This window comes from Scatophagus argus, chromosome 10, assembly GCF_020382885.2.
Source record: "Scatophagus argus isolate fScaArg1 chromosome 10, fScaArg1.pri, whole genome shotgun sequence".
Taxonomy (NCBI): domain Eukaryota; kingdom Metazoa; phylum Chordata; class Actinopteri; family Scatophagidae; genus Scatophagus; species Scatophagus argus.
In genome coordinates, this window is record NC_058502.1 from 12,909,909 (window position 1) to 12,937,211 (window position 27,303).

Below are 27,303 nucleotides of genomic sequence, written 5' to 3' on the forward strand. Positions count from 1 at the left end.
TAAAATTAAAAAACGATTTCATGAATGTTTTATATTCATAATGAGGTAATTAAACCCATCCCCAATGGAGAAAAATAAAACACAGATTCTCCATAGCAGCACTTATTATTCCAGCATTTTTTGTCCAGGTGCAATCAATACAGTCTCAGTCAGCCAAAAAATCTGTCATATTGTGGCTGATTAGAATTTATGAAAGACCAAAGCTTAGAAAGGAATGTGTAGAACTTAGTGGAAAAAAAAAATATTGAGGAAATTGTGGACGAGTGTACCTCCAGGGATACAGAGTTGTGTTGCTTGTAGGTCCCAGTGTCAACATTGTTACTGGTGCCCAGCAGGCTGACTGCTGTCTGCAAGCTATTTGTGGCTATTATGTGTCTATAAAAGGAAATCTGCAGGGCGACACACACACACACACACAAACAGTAATACACTTTGAACTTCATGAGAGGGACTGAAAAGAATGCATTACTCTATTTATCTGCTTTGATTTTTAGACGTCTAGAGAGATTTTTCAACACTTTTGCATGGCGAGGAATTTGAAGCTGGAATGAATAATATGAATACGAGTCTAGGGAAGGTAAGAGATTTTGATAATAGATATTTTTTCTTCTTTAGAAATGTCTACCAGATGAAAAGCCTTGCGTATTTGCTGTACTGCTGATTTGTATTGCTGACCCAACTTTGCTTTCCGCTTACATGTGTAGTTACAGTGGTCCTGACTTTAAATTCAGTTTTGAGATGAATATGTTTGCCTCAAAGCTAAACCAAATAAAGAAGCTGGTTTTGATCTATGAACACTATTAACCCACCCCCACTGTGCCCTCTACCCCCCACCGCCACCTTCCAGACTTTCACACATAAACACATAGACACACTACAAACTCAGATGCAGATACTTGATATTTAAGCTGTTATTTCCTGTCAGACTTGGATGAATAATTGTAACCAAACTGCTTTCAGGTGAATTTAAATGGGCAGAAAATAGTACGAGAATGAACATAAATCAATCTTATATTTTAGTTTATCTTTATGACTCTTGAGTAATTTCCTGTCACTACACTTTAATAGGACCTTAAAGTGTAGTGATAGGAAATACCTTCATGAAGCATTATAATCAACATAGAAAATGCCACCTTTAAGGTATGTAAATGTTTCTTGTAATTGTGAGCAAACCTGTAACACACTCACTAAAGCAGAAATAATCTTTATTCAATCATGCTGGCATTTTCTCCCTCAATATGTTGCTCTTGAAAATTTGCAAGCATTGTTTCAAATATATGCAGTTTCAGTTGTTTTTGTCCTTTGTATGCAACCTGTAATTATAACATTTCTTTATAATCTTGAGAGATAACCCAGTGTGCTCAGTAGCAGCTGGCAGTGGGCTATATTTGCACACCCTATCTCCTCTGGAGGGAGGGGCTGTATGTTTGTCTGTAATTAAAGTCTTAGTACTTAGTGATACGCCCAGACTGTTTATGCTTTTACTGTGGTACAACGTGAATTGCTCACATACACATTTGAACATCTGCGGAGCACTGCGGTTTCAGATTTAGAGCAATAATCATCATTGGCAAAACACAAACGAGTAAGTATGTGAATAATAAAGATAGAATTTGGAAAGTATGGACTGCTGCTTATGTTTTGCATAGCTTCTTCTACAGAGGAACGAGTACAGCGTTAAACAACACAGATAAACACGCGACATAAAAAGGTATAAGTAATGCAACCTGTATCACAATGTCACTTGCATTCATTCAGTAGTATGGAGTATATTTATAACTTTTTGGCTGGTCAGTGTTTATGAGTGTTCCTTTAAAGAGCCCCACAGAGGGTGGTCTGCTTCAGGAAATGATTTAGTACTGCTTGTTTTCGGTCTTTGGGACAGGTCCGACATGCCACAAGAAATAACTTAGTGAGAGCATGCACACAGTGAGACGACATGTAGCACAGTGAACCAGGGATGCCTGGAAACGTGATCTATGAGGACGGCATGGCCTCAGCAACACTAGACGCAATTAAACATTCAAGAGGGCTCCCATGGACTAGTAGGAAACCTTCGCTTTAACCTCTCGCAGTCTAAACTTACTCTGCTATGACTACGGAGGACATGCAAACAAGGAGGTTACATAAGAACATAAACACATAAACAAGTTTATAAGATGGCACATGATTATTTTAGTGGAGGCATTTGTTCTATTTCTTTATTTATAGTTGATTACAGCTACACTGGTGTCTCTGATATAGATATCTTGGCTCTTCAAAGTAAAAGTGAACCTCCTCAGGCACAGGAACTTGGTGTCATGTCACAAGGGACATGTGTTTAGGTAAAATGGAAGAAGAAGTACTCAGTAATGCCAAAATGTAAAAACACTCCATTGCAAGATCCCACATTAAAAGCATTATCAGTATAAGTATTAAAGGTAAAACTAATCATTATACCCTACAGACTAAATGGTCCATGATAGCGTTGAATGATTATTATATTAAAATGAATACATGAATACACTTTCATTGCATGATACATTTGTAAGCAGACATTTAATGTTGTAACTGGTCAGTGTGGTGCTAATTTGAACTATTTTACAAACCATTAGATGTATATATCCAAATAACTCATCATAAATATTCAACTGTAAAGCTACCAGCTGTGAAATGAATGATGTAAAAAAGTAGAATATTTCACTCTGTATTTAGTAGATTGAAACGTAATATTAAATGTAAATATACTCAGTTACATTTTGTAATTTTATTCAAGGTAGTGGTGTGTTTCATTTAGGTGCCTGTTGCTATAACTTCTGGGAAAGTCAGAGGGGAAGGAAGTTTAGTTAACATAAATGAAAAAAGCTACAAAACATTATCTCGTCCATGAACATTTCTGCCTAAGTCATTTTATATAGATTTTCATTAGCAATGGTGGTTATTTAACATCAAAACTCCCATGGTCCAATGTTACTTCGCTATGCCATCAAATGATGATCCTTGTGACAGAAATTACATACTGTATCTTTAAGAGAACATACGTGGCTGCAGTCTCTGCATCAGTCTGTACATCTGCCTGTTTTTCTTATTCGTCTTCCACTTCTTTCGAATATTTAATGAACCAGAAAGGTCATAGAGATATAAACATAAAACCCTTGATGGGTTTTCTCTGTTGAACTCAAAAATCCACATGCTTGCTTTGAGTAAATGTGATATTTTTGGCCAAAATGGCATTATGAACCTGAGGCAAGGTAACATACGGCGCTACTGTTATTTCAGTGCCTAACTGGGCACAGCTCTCACCAGCACTGACGTTCAAGGCAAATAGATGTGTTGAACTGAGCATTAAGAAGACTGCTCCTTTTACTCATTACTTCATTTGAATCTGAATGTTCTTCTTTGTTGGTCTTCTTTGTGTTTGCCAGGTCTTTCATGTATGTGGTGTTCTCAACCCCTTAACATTATGTTACACGTTTATGTGTTTCATACTCTGCCTGTTCTGTAGCTGCTTCATTCATTATATCTGAGCATGCAGCTTAAATATGTATAATAAAATCACACCCAGCAAATATGCCTCCCTAAAATGTAAGATGCACAGCATCAGTTCAAAACCCTGCCAGGTGTGTGGTGTGCTGATAATTTCCCAGGCATGGGCAAACTAACAAAGCAAAGTGTAGTAGCAACATGTGGTTCCACCTGATGAATAGACTTCCTTTTAATCTTCCAACACCAGTATTTAAAAGTATATTGTAGCACTCTCAGGTGTTCTACTCCTATAATGTCTGAAATTATGCATTGATTAATTCCAAGAGGGGGAACAATAGCCATAATTAGACTCAAAGGGCTGCACATTCTACTACACAGAAAATTGCTAAATTTTCCCTCTTTCGATTACTGTATTGTACTGTGTAGAAGACAAATGTTTTTGTGTCGTTGCTTGGCTCAATTATCTTCAAGTTCAGTCAGGTCATTCTCGTAAGTGTAATTAACAGTGTGCAGAAGTTACAAAATGCCATTCGAGTAATGAGTGTATTTACATTTCAAAATCAAGAAATATTGATCTGCAAACATCTTTATAATCATGTTGTTTCGGAGCTACGTTTTTTTTTTTTTTCTCCCCACATTCAACCTGCCACACATCAGAACTGATTTGGCTGGTTGAACTCCAGTGAAATTGTGAGATAAAAGATGAAGCAGGTCCTAATATGCTAATTCCCTGACTGTGTCTACATCAGTGAGCAGAGCATGTGTGATCCATTTTTAATAGAGTTTCAAGTATCTGCTACAATAACATCCACTGATTAGAGAAGGAAATTTCAGTGCCCTTACCCTCCAGCTTGCATTTGCACATGACCTTACAACACTGTGCAGAGAAGTGTGATTAGTAAGCAGTGGAAGTACTTTTGATGAGTGTGTGCTTTGATTTCTGGGTGAGCATAAATACAAAATGTTTTCACACATCCAGACAATGAAATACTATTGAATGCAAACTGTGATGGGAACTATGTTGCTAAACAAATTAACAGTCCTTGCAAGGCATTTAGAAACAGAAACATACATACCATTATCTAGAGTGTATCGACATACATTTTTTTTTTTGCAGTTTAATGTGTGTTTCTTGTTGGCAAAATTCCCCTGGAATCTGAATTTACAGCTCCAGCTCGTTCAAGATTATAATCACAAACAGATGTTGCTGTTTTTCATATATGGGGTGAAGCTTTTACCCACCACAATTTGCAGCTCTGTGTCTTCATACATACATGGGTCAGGTGAATATCAACCCATTAATTGTGTGAATGGAGCTGTGCGAGCTCAGGAAAAGCTGAGAACCAGATGTACTATAGGCCACCCCTGCAGGCAGCGGAGAATTCACAGTGTTGACTGACTATGATGTTTACACCAAAGTGGTTTGACACAAGCCCCAACTCAGTTTTAAGTCCCAGACACACCAACCAACATCACAAAACTAGTGATGACAAAGGTTGACTCTAGCATTGCCTGACGTCGCCTGTGTCTGAGCCAAAAAGTTGCTCTTGAGCACACCGTAAAGATCACAGCCAATGGCGAGCTAGCATGTGCATGGCTGCAGCCAGCAGGTGATTAGTTTAATGGTGCTAGTTGGCAGATATTTCTCAAGACCGACCAAGGCTACCTGTTTCCTTGTGTTTCCAGTCCATATGCCAGGATAAGCTAACCAGCTTCTGGCTGTAATTTTATATTTACTGTACACACGTGAATATTGCCAGTGTTTTGAATAACACTCTCCTCGCAGCGCTGAGCAAACGTTAGCACACATCCTGCTTTATTGCTTCTGTAAATGACCTGGAGCACTGCCAACATCGTACCCACAGCTTCTGCATCTGCATTTGCATCTGCTATGTATTCATGTCCTCCAGCATATGTTCCTGGAATGCCCTTGTTGAATCCACTACACTGTTGAGCCAGTTCATCCATTGCATCACTCTGCACTGTTTGACTGTGCGAGTACTGTGTGAGTTTACAACATTTACACAACGTCACACATTTTCAACCAGTTGTCTCCATTGTTGTTAGATTCAGATTTAGATTTGTTCCTAGATTTTTTTTTTTTTGGTTTTGCTGGCCACTGCAGAACCAGAATTAAAATAGTGGTTACTGCTGTCCTGTTGTGCTTATTGCAGCATTTAATGTCACATCTTGAAAAACTGTTGTAATTTGGTTCCATAAACTTGCTCCCAAATGGGTGGAGAACAGTGACAAAAGCAGAGCAATGACTACCCATTAAGTTATGGGTTGATTAGTTTATGCACTGAACAAAAGGCCAGTAGCTTTCAGAGCTGTCCAGTTTTTGGTCACCATGGCATTAGCATAATACAAAAGAACATCTGTGGCTTATTTATAGCATTTCAGTTATGCAACTTCAGCATTTTCACCTCAACTAACAAGGAACACTCATGTACCCTTATGCAGATGAGAACATGAGCCAATTTAAGTGTAACTCATTACAACACAACAAAACTGATCTTTGAGCTGTTGGATGCTAAGCTGCCTAAACTGTGTGTGTGTGTGTGTGTGTGTGTGAGAGAGAGAGAGAGAGAGAGAGTGGGGAGGGATTATTAATGGCTGGGACTCAGTTGTATTCAGCTATGATAACTTAGATATGATAACTAAGAATAAGATTTTTTGACTGTGACTGGAACATGGATTTTATGGAGAGCTCAACATCATCTCTTAAACAAGATTTTATTGGGGAATAAGTGTGCTTGAATCATCATTTATTGTAATTAGACAAGTGTGTGTGCTTGGGAGGGAAATTAACCAGAACTTGTTACAAGAGTGTGTAATGTGGACAATTTGTTCCCTTGATCTCTGTTTTACAGGTTTCAGTAGAAGTACCATCTAAGCCTTCTGTTTTCACATTTGTGCCAGTGGTTCAGAAATTACCAATTGAAAGCCTTATTACTGAAGAAGAGAGATGTGGAGCTCTAACAGGAAAGCCAACTAAGGTACAGCAGCACCACACACACACCAGAGATTAAAAAGTGATATTATCACCAACTGGTTTTCTTTGTGACTGCTTTTATTACAAGGCGCTTATCAAAACACATGTACAGACTTGACAGTTAATTAACTTTTTTTTTGTATTGCCATCTGGTATGCATCTGGTGTGCTTATTTTGTTATTTTAAATCACTCTACTTGCTATGGGTAGACAAATTTACTCCACTGAGTCACTCATCAGTATGAAAATGAACCCACTCAGCCTGTCTTACTCCTCCCTAATAATAACTTCCTCCAGCTGATCACAATATGTTCAAGATTAGACTTTAAGAATGACGACAATGAATAAATAAGATCATTTTCTTCTTATATTTGATGTAACAGATAGGTCTTTCAGCTTAACACTGCATTAATTCTCAGAATGGCATTTATCACACTTATCAAACTTATGAACATTGACTTGCAATATTTTTTATCAAGTACTTCTTTATGATTTCACTTTAAACAGCATTTTTCAAACAGTTCCAATTGCATAACTTGCAATAACTTGTATGTGAGCGTGGAGAAAACTCTTCATGAGGGTTATGTAGGACGTGATGAGCAAGAGAGTCCTAGAATTGAAAATCAAATGAAAACTAACAGGTCCATGAGCCAGAAAATCCAATTCTGAAACTTTTAGGTGTTTTTCAAATGACTCGAGTTTCTAGTGATTAATCATGTTGGGGTATTAAGGATGAAGGTCACACCTTTGCATCTGGAGAAGAATCAATCTCAGTCTTAACTGCACCATTTAAGCAATTACATCCATGACTTCCTTCTCAGAAAGTAGAACAGCGATCAGTGAGAGAAATAAGCAAAAATAGATTCATAGAATAATGTCTTCATTTAACAATGTAGATCTGTAAACATTAGACGTAATATGCTTAAAATTGACAATATGAAACAAGTATAATATGAATAAATAATAATAATATGAAATATCTCTCTATAATTTTGTCTCACATGGTTTCCACAGAGGTTTTAAAACCCTAATGGGTATGTTAGGGTACGTTATTTTACATTATGTATTCTAAGTTTGACTCATACATCAGCACATCAGGAAAACGTGTATCAATGTCAAATATCATCCAGAGCAATATCAATGACTGCATCGGATGTCCAAAGATTCACTTTTTCGTTAGTCAGTGATACTACATGCTGAACAACTGAATGTGGCAGATACCAGATTTCTCAGAGATAGAAGAAAAGATGTTTTTTAATACAAAAAGAATAAAACAATTGATTAAAAGACAATTATCACTAGAAACATTTTGGTTTGTAAACTGCACAAAAACACATATGCTTTTCAGTTTTTATTCTTTCTGACCTTCTGCCCAACTTCATGTAGAAACTACTTCAGTGCACACATACTATGAATATTCAAACTAGGAGCTGATGTGGACTCCATTGGTGTCTGATTGCTGAAGGGGTTAATATGCTATTGGATGTTCATCAAACATCACAGCAGCACCACAGCTCCAGCTGCCTCAGGACAGCCAACAGCTTCTGCTGCCTGCCTGCATGAGACTTCAAAGGTCTTCTCGCTGGGGGGTGGCACCATTCGTTTCTCAACTTTCCTGCACTGCTTTTACCTAAAGGAGTGGGGGCCCTTCATGTTATTAAACATCAACAGATGACTACTCAGCAGGGAAACTCTGAACAACCCCGAATGTAAGGAGGGTTGGCTTTTCATACGTACACAAGTACTGGATTGTGTGACATGAGTTTGAATTCACCCTCACCATTCATGTCTTTGTGCTCACTTATTTCGTCCACATTTTCATTTGAACTCAATTTCCACTTTATTAGTTGGTTATCTGTCTATAGCTCTGCCTCCATCTTTCTCTCATATTGTTTTTTGGAAAGGCTTTTTTTTTAAGTGCCAATGATTTCAAAAGCCAACTTTAGTTGCTGCTTTAGTACCTATATAGTGGCATCTTGGTAAAACTGGCATTTTCATCTAAACTACATGTCATATTTTTTAATATAATAAGTGATTGTAACTGTAATCTGGTAAGTAGCAGAGTAAAAAGTACAATATTTCCCTCTGAAACAGATGGGAGTGAAATAAAGCAGACATAAAGTAGAACTTCAACAAGCACTTTGAAACCTTGTTCGTTAATATGTCATTAATATGTCATTGAATGTATATCACAAAGTCAGACGAGCTCCCTAATGGTCCTTCTTATGCAACATCCACAACACCCTTTCCCTTTTATGAAAATGGTTCATTGTCAATAGAAATGAGGACTTTCTGTTCGTTTGCTTTGGTTTGATTGCTATCAGACAGTGAAGTAGAAGATAAGAGAAGATATAGTCTCTTTGTGATCACAGAACTACAGATTTGTTGTACAGGCAGTTCTTGTGCGTACAGGTAGTGGTTGCAAAGGGTTTGCTACCATGTCAGTAAACAGAGAAGCTGATGTTCAGTCACTGTGTTCAGAGCCAGGTGAGAATATGTTTAGTCTATTTGTGAGCATCACGAACACCCTTCACAGGATCTGTGTTTGTGAGCCTTATCTCGGTTCTTGCAGCTGGACCACACTGTAACCTGTTTCTCCTCTGATTCATTCACATGGAGCGAAGTTGTGGCACGAGGTCAGTTTTTTTTTTCTAAATTTGCTTTCTCACACCGTTTCCTTTTCCACACATACACACATGCTGTGAAGTATTCTGTTGAATGTTTCTCAGGAGATCAGCAATCCAAAATATAGTTAGCGGGCTCAGTGTCTGGGATTGTATTTACACGACAGATGAGTAATACTCCCTGGGGTGACAGCGTCTATATTGAGATGAGAGAGAGCAGAATGTAAAGGATTACCTGTGAGACAGCTCATTAATCCATCACTGTGATTTAGAGCAGCCCACACTAATGTCCTGTTCAAAAGAAAGAAACTGCATGTGTGTCGCCTTGCTGTATTTGAAATTAGTGAGTGTAACCTCAAGTGCTCCTTATCAGTTTGTGTTCTGAGTGGCCACCATTGAAGTGAAATATGAGATAGTACAACACAATGCTCAGAGCTTCCTCGCCTAATTATCTCCTGATTTCCAATTAGAAGGTTTCTTTTATATTCCTATTTGGCCCACTGGCATCATGCATCATCTGCAGGCTGACTAAATTAGATAAGCCTATATATATATCCTGAGAGGATATATTCAGCAGAAGTAGTTGAGATGACATCAGGTGAACAAATGTTTTCCTTCTGAAAAATAACAGTACCACCATTCCGATGGACACTTGTGCTAAATGAAGGCAGACTTAGTTCAACTATATTAACCAGAATTATTTAAGCAAACCTGTTTACTTTAATTTGTCAAGAACTTTTACTGAAACCAGAACCAAAACAATAAAAATGATTAAATTAAATAAAAATGTTCAATTCATGCCAAAATGGCTACAGTTTATCATTTTTTTTTGTGTGACCTCATGAGCACTTAAACGACAACGTGTCTGTGTAGCTTCTCAGTCATCCAAGTCTTCTTGTGTAGAAGAGTTTAAGTTTGGGCAACTGGACTTCAGTTTAAGTGAAGATCACTTCTCATCACTTCACTTCTCATCCAAAAGTCTTCTTCATTTCTGATTAACTGGTCGGGAGTCCCAGCTATGAAACCTAGATGGTAGACCTGCCCAGCCAACGTGAGACTGCAAGAGGGTTGAATGGGTCGTTGTCGCACACAGTCATCATGTGACTTGTTAGAGTCTCATGTCCAGGTGTAAATGACTTGCCCGCCTCCCCCCCTCATAGCCATAGTGTGGCTCGTCAAATGGGTTGTCAACCCACCCTTTCATCATGTGACTTGTAGGGGTCAGGGGATATATATGGCTTCCTTCACCCCTCTTTCAAACCATCTGTCTTCTCTGTCCAGGATGTGAACATTATTGTGCTGAGGTGAATGTCCATTCTCCTCAAGACGTAGATGGACTAAAGAATCCTGGCCAGCGGGGTTGACCCTTCGGTGTTGGGCCAAGCACTTATGGACTGGTTGTTTGGTCTCCCCAATCTGCAGGTCATTGCAGTCCTCACTACACTGGATTGCATATACGACATTGCTTAGTTTGGCTTTAGGAGCTCTGTCCTTGAGATGAACCAGTTTATGTCTGAGGGTGTTCACGGGTTTGAAGTGTACTGGAATGCCATGTCTGGAGAAAATCCTTTGCAGTCTTCAGACAATCCAGCCACATATGGAGCAGTGAGGTTTTTTGCCCTTCTTATCTGTGTCCTTATTGATGGTAGCAATCCTGCTATTTCTCTGGCCTTTTGAAGATTTGACAAAGGCCCAGTTGGGGTACCAGCAGGTCCTAAGTGCTGTCTTGATGTGTGTGCGCTTCTTCTTTATGCCCTCGGCTTTTGTAGGAACATGGTCCACCCCGTGGTAGAGAGTTCTGATGACTCCCAGTTTGTGTTCTTGTGGGTGGTGAGAGTCAAAGAGCAGGTACTGGGCACTGTGTGTTAGTTTCCGGTACACCTTGATATTAAGACTCCTGTCCTCCTTAATATGTACTGCACAGTCCAAAAATGTCTATGCCACCACCTAACAATCACCCAGATTGCAGCCTTGAGATCCCTCCCAAGGAGACTTACACCTCATTCCCTTCAGGAACCATGTGACCCTTACAAGTCACATGATGAAAGGGATGGTTGATGACCCATTTAATGAGCCACACTATGGCTATGGGGGGCAGGCGAGTCAGTCACACCTGAAGTCCAGTCATACTGATATACATATGACAAACTCACAGTGCCTTAGTGTGCATTTAAATTCTAAATATAACTGCTTTTGACATGTATTATGTGATGATATTATTGACATAAGCTGCCATTTGCGTTCAGCAGAGTCCCAGGAATAAGTGTCTTTCTGACAACCTTTCATTTGTTTGATTACTGCTTATCTATATTAAGATAAGAGAACAGCAGCAGAGAATAGTAACTGATTTAGAAAACTTAAGGGTGTCATTAACATGTGGTGTCACATATAGATATTTTAGAATTATAATTGCCATAAATGTGGGAGTTCATGTCAGTAATGATGCCTGTCAAAAGCAGTTACCGTTTTAGCTCCACTTAAATGTAACACATATCATTCTGGAATATTCCTTTAAATGGAGCTCTTACACATATTATAAACCACAGCACATCACCATATCCTACATAACAGTTTAGATAAGTTCTGTTTCAAATCTTCTCGTGATTATTTATCTGGGGGGCACCGCCAACAAAGTCTCACCAGGAAAATTGTACACAAAGAGGAGGAGATAAATTTAAATCGGAGCCAAATTATGTTAATCTTTCAAAATCCCATCTAATCCAATGTTGCGCTACTGTGTCACTTTATTTACACACTACTTAAGTATAAAGCTACAGCCAGCAGGCAATTAACTCAACTTAGCACAAAGGTTTCTGGAAGCAAAAAACAGCCTGACTTCAAGTTTTGGCACAAATTCAACAAATGAGATATAATGTGTTAATTAGTGAGCTTCAGAGGTGCTGGTGGGTAGACGTTATATTGATCTTCTCACCCAACTGGGAAAATATATGAACTCAAGCAGACAGTGAAGATTTCTTATTATATATATATATCTATATATATATAGATATATATATATATATTTACCACATGTCGACATATTATTTTTCAGTGCCTTATCAAGTAACCAAGTGAATTTCCTCAAGTACTGTACTTAAGTACAGTCGAAGTACTTTTTACCTTATAGCCTACAGTACTTCTGGACCACTATATTTCTTCTTTTCTTTCAAGACTTAATTTAGATTTCTCATTATATACAGCATACACTTCCACATCAAAAAACAAAGTTCTTCAGTTTTGATGACAAAATGAAACAACACAGGAGGACAAAACAAAACAACAATAATGACAACAACACACTTTTATCCCACATCTCAAACTCAAACAAGCTCAACTCAACCTCAGTATTCCCATATCTGATCAACTTACATTAAATGAAACATAATGTTCATACTATTCCTTTCTATTGAGAACCTCTTTCATTTCTTTCTTATGACATTTCAGTGATGTTTTCACAAGTGACCTCTTTCAGATGTGTAGTCACTGTTGTGAGGCAGTGTGACATTGTCTAACAACTAAAGCTTTAAAGCTGTGTGTGTAGACTCCTCCTCAGTTGTTCGCTTCCACATCATGAATCACATCCTACACCAAGGGCAGCGGGACATGTGCGTGTACATGTGAATTATATGTGTGGGGCATGTGGTGTGGTGAAACCAAGCACACCCTTGAGCTCAGAGAGGCTGGCTGAAATTCACCTCGTGTTTTCTCAGGTTTCACTTGCTCAGTTCCTCCTAAACATTTGCTTCATTTTCTCCTGTCAGACCATAGCTGTGTCCCATGAGGAGACAACCGGGGACACCATGACGGACGGAAACATTTTCAAAGCAGAGAGAGTCTTCATCAAGGACTCTGTGGAGAGAGGAGCAGGAAAAACAGTCCAGCCGGGGACGAAATTTCAAGTAAGTACAACATGAGCACTCTTAATGTCATGTCTCTGTGACATCTACAACAAGGAGCTCTGACACACTACAGCGCAGATGTGTCTACATGTATGCATGTACAGTTACTGTATATCAGCGGACTTATGCAGGATAAATATGCACTCAATAAATTACTTAATGTACACAATAAAAGTTTTTAAGAGATGAATTAAAAAAAATGTCATGGCATGTCTTAAGCAAGCCTTTCAAATCTGACAGCTTAATTAGATCACAAACACTCCCAGTAAGTTAATAAGCAGCTAGTCCATTTGTAGGGTCTGCTCTGTAATGGCCTTATTGTAGTTCTTCTTTTGCAAAGTCAGAAAATGACTTCAGCAAAGTACTTTTTTCTTCTACACAAATGACAGAACTTATTAACCTGTCAATAACACATTTAATTTGCAGGTCCAATTTGCAGTCTCTCTGGTTTTAAAACGAATTTAAAGTGAAAAGTCAGATAAAGCGCAATCACACTTCAGTCGCCAAACTTTTTTTGTTTTTCAGCTCAAACTGTCATCGGACGACGTGAGCCTCTGTCAAACTGAAGCCTGTCCTTCTGTCAGCGCTCAGTCTGAAAATACGCCCAACCACGTGGCTGCTGGGACGGCCTCTATGGAAACAGCTGTTGATAAATACAGGAGCATTTCCCGGTGGCAGTGTCACGATACTGCTGGAAACGCTGAGGTTAGCTCAGGTTTCTATGCAAATAGAGCGTCAGTGTCAGAAGACAGAATGAGCCCCACAAACTCTGCAGATATTTTCCCCACCCCGGCCTCATCCAGAGAGTCTATCGTCTCAGAGGGCTCGGACAAGGAGAAGAGATGGTCCGCCGTGCAGCCTTCCTCTGTAACCTCTCCTGCCTCATTCAGCCGCACTGTTTCTCCCTGTTCATCTGTCCTCTCTGGCATCTTCTCCCCTGCTGTTGTCCAGATCAAGAGGCACTTTCTCGCTCCTGGCTCAAGTCTGATTCACACCCCCCAGACCTGTTTCTCATCCTGCGAGAGCCTGTCCTCCTCTGTCTGTCCCCAGTCCCCCCCACCCCGGCACCGACCTCCTCTCACCCGACTCTCACTCCTCACTGCAATCCTGAGAAAAGGCCGTCTCCCCGTTCTGTCGCCTGCTCTGCAGAGGCCTTACACCCCCTGCTGGCCGGTCAACCCCGTGACCCTGTCTTTCTGTAATGCCTGCTCAGCGGCCTCCAGTGTGGCCTCGATTCCCCTGGAGTTTTCCTCCCAGTTCTCCTCATCAGCATCTATAGATAGTCAGAGCCACATTCACAGGGAGCCTCATAGATGTGTCACTGCTCCTCCACCTGTGCAGTTAAATGAGCTCAGCAGTACATGCCCTCAAACTAAAGTGAAAAGATGCTCAGAGCAGATTTTCTCAAGCAGTGCGCCTCCACAGGAGCAGGCCGTTTCACATGTGCTGGTGAAGAGCAGCACGCTTCCCCAGGTTCCTCTGTTTTGCTCTAACTTAAAATCTGTTTCTCCACCAAAGCATGAAGAATTAGACTGTGCACCTTCCAAAAAAATGCAACACACACACACGTCTGCTTCCAAGTCCGCAGAGATAAAGCAGAGCGGTGTTCAAACGTATCTCAAGGGCCGTGCAGATAATAACCTTAGAAAACTAATCTCCTCCTCCCCTAAACTTAATAATGAGCACGAGACCTCTGCAACCCAGAAATGGAGACCAAATTCATCTCTCTCAAGGCTTCACTCGCTGTCTCAACAACTGAGATCCCCGCCCCTCTGCTCCCCTCAGCTTCAGCCTTTACACTCACCCGGTGTCACCCGCACAGGCCCAATATCACCTTTGCATCCTTTACAAAACACCACAGGAAGGTGTGAGTCAGGGAGGAGCTGCCCTGATTCCAAAAATGTCACAAAATCAGAGGGTTTTCACAAAGCTCACTGTCTGTCTCCTTCCCGCTACACACCTATCATTTTCTCTGGATGGCCTTCACCCACCAGCTCCCCCACGCCTACGCCCTCTCCTGCTCCACCAAACAGAGACCTCACCCCATCCCCTTCTCTCTCCTTGTGCTCAACGCCCTCCCCAAGGCCTGGGAGTGGAATATCAGACTGCAGTGACAGGGAGGGTAAAAAAAGAAAGGTAGCTGCTCTGCTTGCCACATGCATGACTTGTTCAAACTGAGGGTATTATTTAATATGTTCCCTGCGGCATGATGTTCTACCGCACTGTGTAGTTAAAAACAGACTCACTTGATAGCTGGATATCAAGTGATGTCCTCTGTGTGGAGCTGTTTTTAGATTTCTGTTTATCTGTTTGTCTTTGCCACATCATGTTTTGATGTTGGTGGAGATTTTCGCTTTGCAGAGACAAGAGTCGCACTGAGCATGAGCTGAATTTCAGTGACATCTGAAATGTCATGTGTCGACTCAAAAGCACCATGTAGCAACCTTTAAAAACTCGTGTTTTTAGGCCAGACATATGACTTGGAGTTAAGTAACACCACACACAATTCTGAGTATCAACTGTCAGCAAGCCAATTTATCCAATTTATGTGTGTAGCATGGACATATAACTATGAGTATGAGGGACATAGTTGCCTGGTTTCCCTGCCTGTTGAGAAAGCTGGTTGTAGCTTAAAATGACTTCAGATGCGTCATTTAAGCAGAGACAAGGTGATGTGAAAGCAAAATGAAACACTTCCGTGTTGTGCTTACCGTTGTGCCTCTCGAGTGTGGCTGACTGTTTTGCATGATTAGTAACCTGCAGCAGTGTGAGATAAAGCATGCCTAAAGAAAGGCAAAATACATTGGATGATGTTCCAAGAAACATTCTGCAAAGTTTATCTGTAGTAAAATGCAGAAATTTGAATTGTGAATTAATTTATACTCACTGTTTTCCCATCTTTCTCTATAAACTAGACACACAAGATTAAATTAAGCTACAAATCTCTCGCGGCAATTCCCACGAACACCCTTCTGTTGGACCAGCAGGTGAGGTTATATTAATTGACTCTAATCCCACTAATTCATCTTGTTATGCTGTAAATTTTCAGCCATATGAAGCCCTGATGTGAATTTGGTGCATAATGCAATATGTCAATAAACTCATAAGCCACGAAGATTGCAAATAAAAGGAGGATTTTCCATATACATGAAAAATCATTCTTAAAGTCCACACTTATTAGGCTTTAGAGTATTATATACCGAAAAACTGACAGAAAACTAATTTCATAAAGGTTAAGAAGCTGTATTTATTGCAGAGAAAAGAGTTTTTAGTAAAAGTCATGCTCAAAGCGACAAAAACAGATGGCATATTGCATTGTTTTTCACACAGAAATGTAATATATTTAGAGCTGCACAGGAGCTGTCTAAGTCGATGAATATGGATCACCGGGAGGAGATGTTGCAATATTGCCGAAGACTACACTGTATAATCATTTAAAGAAAGCAGCAGTGCTGGCAGGGAGCTCACTCTGCTTTGCATTTACAGGCAATAGACGAGCAAGTAGAGAGAGGAGGGAGTCCGCGTGACACGCCGGACAGAGGTGTTACATTGGACGGAGGTGTTACAGACACCCATGCTGAGGTATTACTGCGCACGTCTATTCTGGTTTTCCCTGCACACTTCACGTGACAAACCTGTAACATCAATAATGTGTTTCCTACAGATGTGTTCACCTGCTCAGCTCCGGCAACAGTCAGAGGAACTCTATACAGTTATTGACGAGATATTGGCAAATTCCACTCCAACAGTGAGTTTATGTAATATAATATGAAATTAAACATGTACAAATGATGGTTTTTTGTATTAAAAGGGATTTAATGGGTTTATATTTTTTCAACCTTTGTGCAAGACATCCCAGTCGCTGCAGTCCTCCAGATCATCGACTCCCAACCCTGGTCTGCAGGTACATGTGCATCTTTAACAGCATGTGACTCGTGTGTGTGCATAAAATATGAAGCTGGAAGAAGCGTCAAAACACTTACCTCACAGAACAAACTATTTGTGAGATTACAAGAGTTTCATGCCTGACATTTTATGTACCTTTACATCAAATTGGTGCAGTGACCCCAGGAAATCATTGTTCCCGCCCAAGACGTAGTCCAGCACATAACCTCAATCATCTAATTAGCTTGTTACATTTCTCCAATTAATCTGCCTGGCAGTTTAAAGCCTGAAACCAAATGAAAAAGTAATTACGGCCAATATGAGGAAAAAAGTAAAGCAAAGTCAGACTAGAAACCGAAAATGAAAGCTGAAATATGTAATTGTTGTGTAAAAACATATCTTACATATATTGTCATTTAATGTAGCTGAACTTGATGTCTGACAGTGTAAAAATGTCCATTGACATGAGAGCTGGTGCACACAAAGTGACTGTAAAACCACATTATGTTGTACTCCTGTGAGTGCATGACTCTGGATGCTTTGCCATCTTTGTTGTAATTTTAAACATGTCTCACTGACAATGTGCATGAAGTTATTTAACTAAAATACTAAATGATTAATTAAGATCAAATATAAAATAGGAAATGCAAAAATGCAGCAACTAAAGGGTGAGAGAAGCAAGTGTACTCTGTACTGAAACACAAACAATTCTGACTAACACACTGACAAAATGAAAAGGCATCTGTTCATTATTGATCAAAGGACTTCTGATTTCCAAAAAAAATGTAGGAGGGATAAATTCACACCATAATCCATGAGACACTGGTGTGAATTGACGATGAAGATGATCAAGAGTAGAGTGATGAAAATGTGTGAGTTTTTAGTTGCTGACGAGGATAAAGGAAAATAACTGCTACGCAAGAGAAAAAAGTTAAAGATAAGAATAAGTAAATAAGAAGACTGCACAGTTCACTGCTCACTATCTTCAAAGTTCAGATATAATTAGTGAGTCCATGACTTGTCTGTACCAAGGACTTCATATTTGAAATAGAAGATGAATCATGTCGAGATTTCTTTCTTTTTTTTCATTTTCCCACCAAATGAAACTTGTGTGACAGTTGTTTCAAGTCGGTTCTGTCTTTCACTTTCAGCAAAGCAACTCATCATTTCCTAAATCCTTGGGGCGTGAAACCAAATATGTGAGTAAGAATCAGGTAGCTTTGTGTGTTTGATTAAAGTAGAAAAGAAATTCTCAGGATTTTACCCCCACAGGACCACAGTGACAACCCACTTCTGTCCTGTTTATTTTAAAAACTTAATAGAAGTTAATGCACATCTGGCACAATAAAACTCACTTAATCCTAAACAGTTTTTACTCCTGTCTGCTTTCTGCGATTATTTCATGATAGTAAATATCTAATTCTATTTGGATTATGAAGTGTCTCACTTAAATCTGCTCTGCCATTTCAGTCTTTTGCTTGCCTTTAAACAAAACTTGCAATACATCAAGTGTTTTCCTTTATCAGTATTTCAGTATTGTGAGAGTCATTAATAATTATGTTGATGTTTTACTTCCACATTGTTTATTCAGGCATCTTTATGCAGCTTGCACCCATCTGCTAGTGCCGAAAGAAACATTACGGATCCTAAAAAGGTACATGTTCAGTTATTATCTGATCAGGTTTGGGCTCCTGCTGCAACTGCTATAACACAGATATGTGTCTCGAAAGTCTGCTGTGCTGTCAAACTCTGAATCCCTCTGTCCAGACAAAGCCTGGGGTTATTCGTCCAATGACGGCCATTCCAAGACTGACGGTGGAAGATGAAGAAATATTTTATCCAAATCCCTTCAAACTGTCTGATGTCAAGGAAACCTTAACTGGCAGCAAAAAGGTAGGCTGGTGGGATTAGTCTGTATTAGAGTGTTTTCATGTTTTCAAACCCACACAGGGAGACACATTAGTTTTAGATATCAAAATCCATCTTTTTTCTATCACTCACTGCCCTCGTGTCTGTTAAAAGTCTCTCAAGAATTTAATACAATTTACTCCAACTTTAAGAAGTTTTCACAGCAGAAAAGTGAGGTCATTATCAAACAACACAGAATATACTACTTTACTTTTATCATTTTGTAAAATAAATTTGAAAAGTGTAGTCATGGGTTCATTTGATTACGAACATATTTTAAGGAAAACATCTTTCTCTCTGTGGTAACTGATGCAGAGCATTTCACCTCTTCTTTGTCAGCTTGCTTCTGTATATTGGATCTCCTCGTCAGGTATTATTGTTTCATGGTTCAATATAAAGGCCCTTAATGGTGGAAGACTGAACGTTTGACTCAAAGTCACAATATAACAGGAAATCAACTGCAAAGAGAAAAGTGAACCAAGTAAGGTTTCAGAGAAGGAGAAATCAATGCAATATTCTAAAATCAATATCTTCTAACCCACCGTCTTCAGAAACCCTTTTTTTCCTCGTCAAATACTCTTTCAAACAGCCGCTTGTGGGTGTATATTTGACGTAATAACAAGCTGAAAAGTTTTTCTGCATTCTATGTGGGCTTGCATGCTTATGCTGTTGCATTTCGCACTCTGAAAACTCGCCATTCAACATAACCAGGGCCTGAACTTCTCACACTGTCAAATGTGTGTGAGTGTTGGGGCGTTGTTTTGTCTTTCTTTTTCTCTGTGTGTTTTTGTGTCTAACGGGCAATCAAAATCATTACAATCTGCCTGATTACGGGTAAAATCTATGATCCAAATGTGAGAACTTCCAGTCAACAAATTGAGAGCCAGGTGTTTTAGTACAGGATTTTTTCCATGATAACAACGTAAATGCACGTTCAATCATGTTGCATTGCATTGGAGGTGTTTCCAGTTTTCACAATAAGTTATTCTTCCTTTACGTGATCATTTGAGTGTGGCTTTTAAATTTTATATAATTTTGTAAATTTTATCTAAGGTCTATTATCTTTCTATGAACCTTCCCACTTTTAGTCATTTTTGTTGAGCAGACTTTCTGAGGCCCCCATCTGTTGAATATTCTTGTGGTTATAACATCTTTCAGTAAAATCTAATGATGTACTGTTGCGATTGTGGAAAAATGAGACAATCTCAGTATCCATGAGCATGGCTGTCTTCTACAGTGTCATTTTTGAGTCCATGTCCAAGATTTACATGCCTTAAATGTTATTCAGACTTTTAACGAACATTTAACAAAACCTGAAACCAAGCCAACCTGCAGTCAGTTGTAGATTTGGCAAGTGTGAATCAAATACATTCATTGTCTCTGCTGAGATTGCTCCAAATATCTGTCAAGTATAAGAAATAAAGTCCTCAGGAAAATAATGAATGTGGTGTAGGGGAAGTGTGGTGTGCCTCTACTCATCTAGTACAAACCCAAAAGAATGTCTGACTTAAAACTCTGTCAGAGTAATAGACTCCTGTTTTCATTATAGCTAAAATAAATTGAATTGGATCCTCTATATCGTGACCTACAGCTACCTGTCTTCTCGTCTCCTTAGCCAGCTTCGTCAGATCCTTCAAGAGGACAAATCTTTTATTTTTTTCACTAGCTGCTGAGACTCTGTGTTTGTGAAGTCTTCTTGTCAAACATCATAGGAGTATTTGTGCATGAAGTGCTTCGAGAATTAGAGGATTTCATTGTTTTTCTGCACTGTTTGTCATCATTAGAGTTAACAAACAGACTTTTCTCAAGCAAACGGGCGATTTTTTTTTTAAATCAGTATAATTTTTTAAAGCCTTTAATCAAAAAAACAATAACAGTTCCAATTTTCCTGCTGATGAGGGAGAACAGATTTGGAGAGCTACCAGGAGAATAGATGAATGTGCTTCAGTTTATCAGCCAAATGTTTATTTTTTTTTATACAACAATAAATGATGGCAAAATATACACATTTAAATGGTCACAAAGCTTTTGTCTGACCTGCTCAGAAGCAAATCATAAGTGAATCAGATGCAACCACAGAATTAGTAACTGCTTCAGCTTGTGGTCCAACGATTGGATTTTCTCACCATATTTGTGTTACCTCCTGATTTTACACTTTTATTATTGTTCCACATCAATATTGTAATGAATATAAACTAGAGATGTTCTGATTTTTTTCTATCCCAGTACCTGAAATTTGAACTGAAACCAGTTCCTTTTTTTAAAAAAAAGGTAATTACATATAAATGTATAATTTTGTATATTACTGCATATATTAGTTACTGTACACTAAAAATAAGTTAAGATGAAAACTGTGTGGGGTGCTGTTTTGAAGAACCAGCATGCATTTCAGATGCCAGTTTTAGAACAGTCCTAGTATTTGTCCTGCTATAAACATCCTTATTATGCCAATTTTCATTTCCCAGCTCATTTTCATGCATTGTGACATAGGACCAGAAAATAATTGAAAATCATTAATAGTACCAGTGTTACAAAATAGCTATCAAATCATTACTAAAGGCCATTCCAGCATAAGCGAAGGTTAAGCTCCTTGTGTAATTATAGTCTGAGTCTGCTTCATTCGTTGAATATATCACTGATTGAATGTCAAGGTCAAAATGATTGGCAAGAAGAGGATTTTCAGATATACAAGGGACTGATGAGAATAGAAACACTTAAACGTACAAGAATAGAGTCTGCTCACTGGATAATGTCACAAACATCCATATTAACTCAATGTGAGATTTCTGCAGACACTTAAGCTATTACCATGCCACTGCAGAAATGCTTTGGGAAATCTTCCACAGCTGAGAGGTTTTTAACTTGTCAATTCTCTTGACATGTCTGACACTTAAAACATTGTTTTCCCTTTGAAGGGCAGACATTTGTCACCAGAGAAACAATTAATAGCAGCATTTCTGCTGCCAGTAACTTATTTGCATGGCTATCTTGGTGGAATATTTAGGTTTATATTGGTTTGTTGTGAGGTGGAAAATATTAATATGAATCTTTAGAACCTGTTAGTAGCTGTAAAATTTATATTCAGTGTGTGATGCAAGTTGCAGAGTTTTGATTAATTACACTCGACATTATTCAGTGACCTAATCTTTATTTAATTTCAGCTTGATGTTAATGCAGAATGGTGAAATTTTAATTTTAATTACTATGCTGCAGTTTGTAGCAAAAATGAAATAAATTTTGTGCAAACTTCCGTGCATATGCATTTTTAAAGTTCAGATTATGTTGTGATAATTAAATAATAGATCCAATTTTGGGAAATATGCCCATTCAGAGAAAATGACAAGCTCAGTATCTCATGTCTGTACAGTAAATTTGAAGCTACAGCCAGCAGCAGGTTAGCTCAGCATAAAGACGGGGAAACAGCTCCCCTGACTCTGGCCAAAGGTAACAGAATCTACATATTAGCACCTCTGAAGCGCCCCAGTTAACAGCTTTTATCTAGTTAGTTTAATTGGTACAAATGCTAAAGGGTAAAATTGACACAAGACATTAGTGTGAAGTTAATTTGTTAGTTTCTTGTTTATTCACTTCAAGACTTTCAAGCCTGTTGATTTTATGCCTAAATAGGGCAATTTAAATGAGTCTTGACTTGTCCAGTAGACAGCATGGATCCAATCGCCCTAACATTGAATTAAGAATTCTAATTGCTTTCCCTTTACAGGCTTGTGTCCTCTGATTTGGTAGTCATATGTACATGATCTGACTGTGGTCACATAGTTATACATAAAAAAATGCATTTTTACATTATATACAATCTTTAAGATCAAACTAATTTTTACTTTAGCTAATAAAACAGTGTCACAGACAGTTTAAAGGCAGGAGATGATTGAGTGACATTTACAACCACCCTGTTCAAGCCCTATTCAGTCAGTGAGGGAGTTTGTGCAATCTGCATAATCTGACAGCCCATACATTCGCTCTGCTGTTCATTCAGGCTGACACTGATTTTGCTGATTTCAGACAGTGAAGTTAGATTAACCAGAACTTATAAATTAGTACACTACTCTGCTTCTTTTCTAGCATCTTTCTGTTCTAATTAAGAAACAAAAACAGGAATGTGGCAGAAACATCTTTCCTGTACGTGTGCCAACATCTTAGGCCTCAATTTTGCTTCATAGTTTATGTATTTCATATCTTATCTTTTGGGTTTAGCTTTCCTGTGAAGTTTTATTATGCTGCCTACAAACCATTTCCTGTTTTGATTTAACTTGACCTCAAGAAAAAAATAGCTGCCTGATTTGTTTAGCAATTTCCCGAACAACTCAACCTCACACGTTTATTTTTGTCATGTCAGAGCCACAATTTTAGATTCAAAGTACAAAATATGTAATCTAGTATACCTCTCTATATATTCTCTATATATGCAGTGTACCTCTTGAGATGTTTGTGCAAAGGTAGCACCAATTTAGATGAAGGACCCAAAAGCAGACGACTGAGACCCAAGAGGTAGCAGCCAAAGAGGCTTCACAAAGATTCTTTCTTTCAAAAATGGTGAAGAATTATGTTAAACAAAGAAATAATAGAAAATGTGTTTTTGACAAGAAACAAATAGGGATGCACCATTTCACACATCTGTGTGTCTTAAGTTGTTCATATACTGTATATAAAAGGCTCAACAGTGTGAAACTATGTAAATTTGTAGTTTTAGTATAAATGGAGCAAATAATTGAATGATGAGCAGCTGGCTGAGTTCACCATCCATTCTAGAGAGATAATTGCCATCAAATGAACAATGAATATTCATCCCAGTGCAAACACCAAGCAGCCTCAGGGTGAACCAATTTAAAACAATTTTAAGGGGTGAAATCACTCTAAATGGAAAATCTATGTCGAAATGATCTTCTAAGAACTTTTGGAAACTGCACAGTCCTGACGACTGCTGCTGCTGCTGCATGTACGTAGAAACCATTGTGTCCTTTTCCATTTCAGGTGGAGCCAAGAAAAGATTTTTACACAAGTTCAAAACCCCAAATGTTGAGAGAGGAGAAGAAGCCTGAAAGAAGATCTCCGTTCTCTGTGTGTGCCCTGCGGATTACAGAGCCCGAAGACCAGATCAGTCATCCAGTGAAAACGTGTTTCAGTCCTACTGAGGGGCGGATGGATGCTTTTGAGACTCATATTTAAAGTGTTAACACTTAAGCATTCACCATCAAGTCTGTTAAGACTCAACCAGTATAGAAAGCCATTACACAGTTAAAGGAGGAATGACAGTTAACTGCACCTTACATTAATTTTTGAATGACTGCATATCCCGCATATTATCAGCTGACAACAAGGATTTACAACCTGATTTCAAAACATATCTGGACCCCGTCTAAAACATTAATAAAACAGAATTTGATCATTTCTAAAACCCTTTTGACATATACTGAAATGAAAAAAGTACATTGTATTTAATGCTTTCCCCCAACTTTGTGTCTGAAACACAAGCTTGTATGAAAGATTCAGGCTCAGGAACACTTTGTACAAGTATTGTTGTACAAACTACAGGGCTCATGTGCAAATGATTGCATTCGGATTTTGTTCACGCCTCAGAGAGTGTTCAAACTTTTTTGCAATTAGGGTTGTGTTATGTTTTACAGAGATGATAAAAATGCATGGCGCTGTCTGTTCCTTAACCCCACCCTACACCCCTGGGTGGGTGGGGGCGGGGTGTCTATTTTTGGTCAAAAATAGACAAAACTGTCATTCTAGCCCCCAACAATCAACTGTGCTGTAATGTACTGAAAAGTTATTCTCAAGAAACAATCTGTACATTGAGAAATGAGCAACAAGCACAGGTGGATGAAGCAGGTAGTGAAAATTACACGTTTAAGACGAAAACCACCAGAGCTACAGCTTAACAATAGACCAGAGACTACCTGCTAATTTTAATGTAGACTTGTATTGTGCGTGAACAGATCTAGTTCACACAACATGTCCAACCTCATTTGAAGAGAAAAGTGTTTATAGATGATCAAAACACACTTGAAGGTGTCGTAAGAAACAGACAGTAGTAGAGGGGAGGGAGATGTGATATCTTTTACAGTAAACGCATTGATAATGGAATACATTTTCCGGCAGTCTCTTTAGGAAGGCATTCTAAGTGGAAAGTGGCAAAAATAGTTGTGTAAAAGATTATAAAAAAGGAGAACTTGAGAGATGCAGAAGTTCAAACCATGCTGACTTCTTCCGCTCTGCACAGCTCACCAATGACGCCACGTGGAGAAATCCAAAGCTTGACAGATTGTGGCTATTTGCAGCTGCTAAGCTATGACTGAACTGTTGTCGTTTTGGCAGGCAGGCTTAGCGAATGTGCAAAACATTTAATAGAAAAGAGAAAAGTGTAATAAGGCTCTGTTTTTTTATTATGTAACTCATTCACATCTGAATAAAAGTTTATTTTAATATTATTAAATGTTTAAAAAAAAAACTGTATTATGTGATAAAAAACCTTCCTATCTTCTCCTATGTTCTGAGTTTTAGATCCTTCTCTCGCTACATGTACATTTTCATATCTAAGAGAATTACTTGACATGAAAGTCTGCTTGATAAGAGGTATAAATAATTCAACTGAAAAAGAAAGGGTATCTTATTCATGGTTAGGATCTTTCAAAGAGCATATAGGAAGTGTTTCCATTTGCAGAGCAGCAATGCCACAGGGTGATCTTTCACACATGATTGGGAATCCATAAGAAAAGCATACTCAGCCTCAAAGGGGCTCTCGGAGAAGCGGGAGTTAAATCAGTGCAGGTGATTGATGCACTCACAGCACCTCCTGTGGCTCTTGCTGTGATGCAGTAGCTCAACAGCAAATGTGTACCCATAATCAATGTCAACAATGCTGAAGTAGTTACAAAAATATCTTGAACGATAGCTAATTACATTGACCTGTGCAACACGAAATGAACAACCTCAACAGCACAACAGAGAGCAACGGTTTTGTTATAAACTTAAAGCTTTATTAACAACAAAGAGACTAATTCATGTCATACTTCATTTTAGAGCTGTTTTTAGTCTAAGTCTCATCTACTTCTCAGGAAAAAACCACAGGACTGATGGATGAGTATTTCTAATCACTGATTGCTGGATTAGAGTCTCTGCTGTAGCAGCTGAACACATTCTCTTTTTCATACCTCCCTCCATAAAAAGCTGCAGTAGTCCTCATATATGTCCACACTGAAGATCTGCAACTCACCAACTTTCAGTGGATAACAATATTGGGATGTTGGTATCCATGGCAATGAGGAGCTGGTGAATCACATTTCACTTCTGTTATCATGCACCCCAGTGCCCTTGGAAACACGTGTGCCCAGGTGCACACTGAGCATCAGAGTCAGAAAAGAGCACATCAAACAAAAGTCGGTAATTTTATAAAGATTCTGCATTTCTGTTTCTCTCTTTCAAAGAAGCATCAACTTCTGAACATGATTAAAGTATGAGGGGATGTGTAGAACATACTTATTGTTCATACATACACAAAACAAAGAGGGTATATACACTGAATAAATAAGACTGTGAATGTATGAAATGCTTGAAGGTGACCTTGTGAACAAACGTTCAAACGATGTTTCCCTTAAGTAGTATTTACTAAGATGCATTGTGTGCATCCTTGAAGCCTTGTACACATTTTTATTGATTTTATTTTGGAAGATTTTTCTCTGTTTTCCGTTTATGTCAGTACTTTCAAATGAAAAAAGTCCAAAACTGTTAAAAATGGCCAAGTGTTAAGGTCGCATGCCACCTCTTGTTCAGTTGGACATGGACTGTCTCTGTGATGTGGCCACACACTTACAGCAAAAACCTCAGCCAGTGATTTAGCAAAAAACATACTTTTGGTGGATGTAACTCTAACAGTCATTCTCCCCAGTTCTAAGACTTTTGGTAACTATGAATCATTTATATACCAAAATATGTAAATACAGAGCCCGGGTAAATAAAACACCATAATTCCTCTTAAATTTCATGCTTAAACCAGTTCCAGCAGATTAAATCAATATGTCAGGACATGTAGCACTTGCCCTTAAGCAGAGCCCTGTAAATATAAAAGAAAGAAATTAAAGAAAGAAAAAGACACTTGTGTTAACAGTTATTATATAACCATGACTTGCTGTAAAGTTAATAAAATCATGGTTTAGTTTGTTTTTCTTTTATGTCAGATCTAGACCAGTCAGTGTTGTCCTCCCCTGATAGTTAAACCTCCAAGCTGTATATAAAAATATATATTTATAAAAATATATAAAATATATATATATATCAATAAATAAATACATAAATAAATGTTTATTTTTGTATGAACAATATGAACTATTTCTGGACCAAATCAAATGGAATCCTCTTTGCCATCAGAGGCATCAGAGGATATTACCCAGAGCCAGGCATTTTGAGTTTAGCAGAGCATCAAACAAAGAATCACAATTCATGATGAAATTAAAAATGACAATATTGCTTGTACTGACAACTGTGTACCCTGTGTTTCAAATAAATGT

The 27,303-nt window shown here is 38.5% G+C and overlaps 1 protein-coding gene across 6 annotated transcripts; it reads left to right on the plus strand.

Annotated features, from left to right (window-relative positions):
* The first annotated feature begins 412 nt into the window (after positions 1-412).
* On the plus strand, positions 413-24,638 carry LOC124066252 (muscular LMNA-interacting protein). Of its 6 annotated transcripts, none has more exons than XM_046402518.1 (13): positions 413-577; positions 6,339-6,464; positions 9,032-9,095; positions 12,845-12,982; positions 13,508-15,118; positions 15,898-15,969; positions 16,469-16,564; positions 16,647-16,730; positions 16,833-16,886; positions 18,019-18,066; positions 18,459-18,521; positions 18,635-18,760; positions 23,765-24,638. In XM_046402518.1, exons 4-13 carry the CDS (start codon positions 12,884-12,886, stop codon positions 23,957-23,959), a joined length of 2,448 nt encoding a protein of 815 aa, XP_046258474.1. In that variant the 5' UTR covers positions 413-577; positions 6,339-6,464; positions 9,032-9,095; positions 12,845-12,883; the 3' UTR covers positions 23,960-24,638. The 6 variants fall into 6 exon arrangements, with proteins under 6 accessions (XP_046258474.1, XP_046258470.1, XP_046258471.1 ...); XM_046402519.1 differs by lacking the exon at positions 413-577 and adding an exon at positions 1,461-1,585; XM_046402514.1 differs by lacking the exon at positions 9,032-9,095.
* Positions 24,639-27,303: the final 2,665 nt, after the last annotated feature.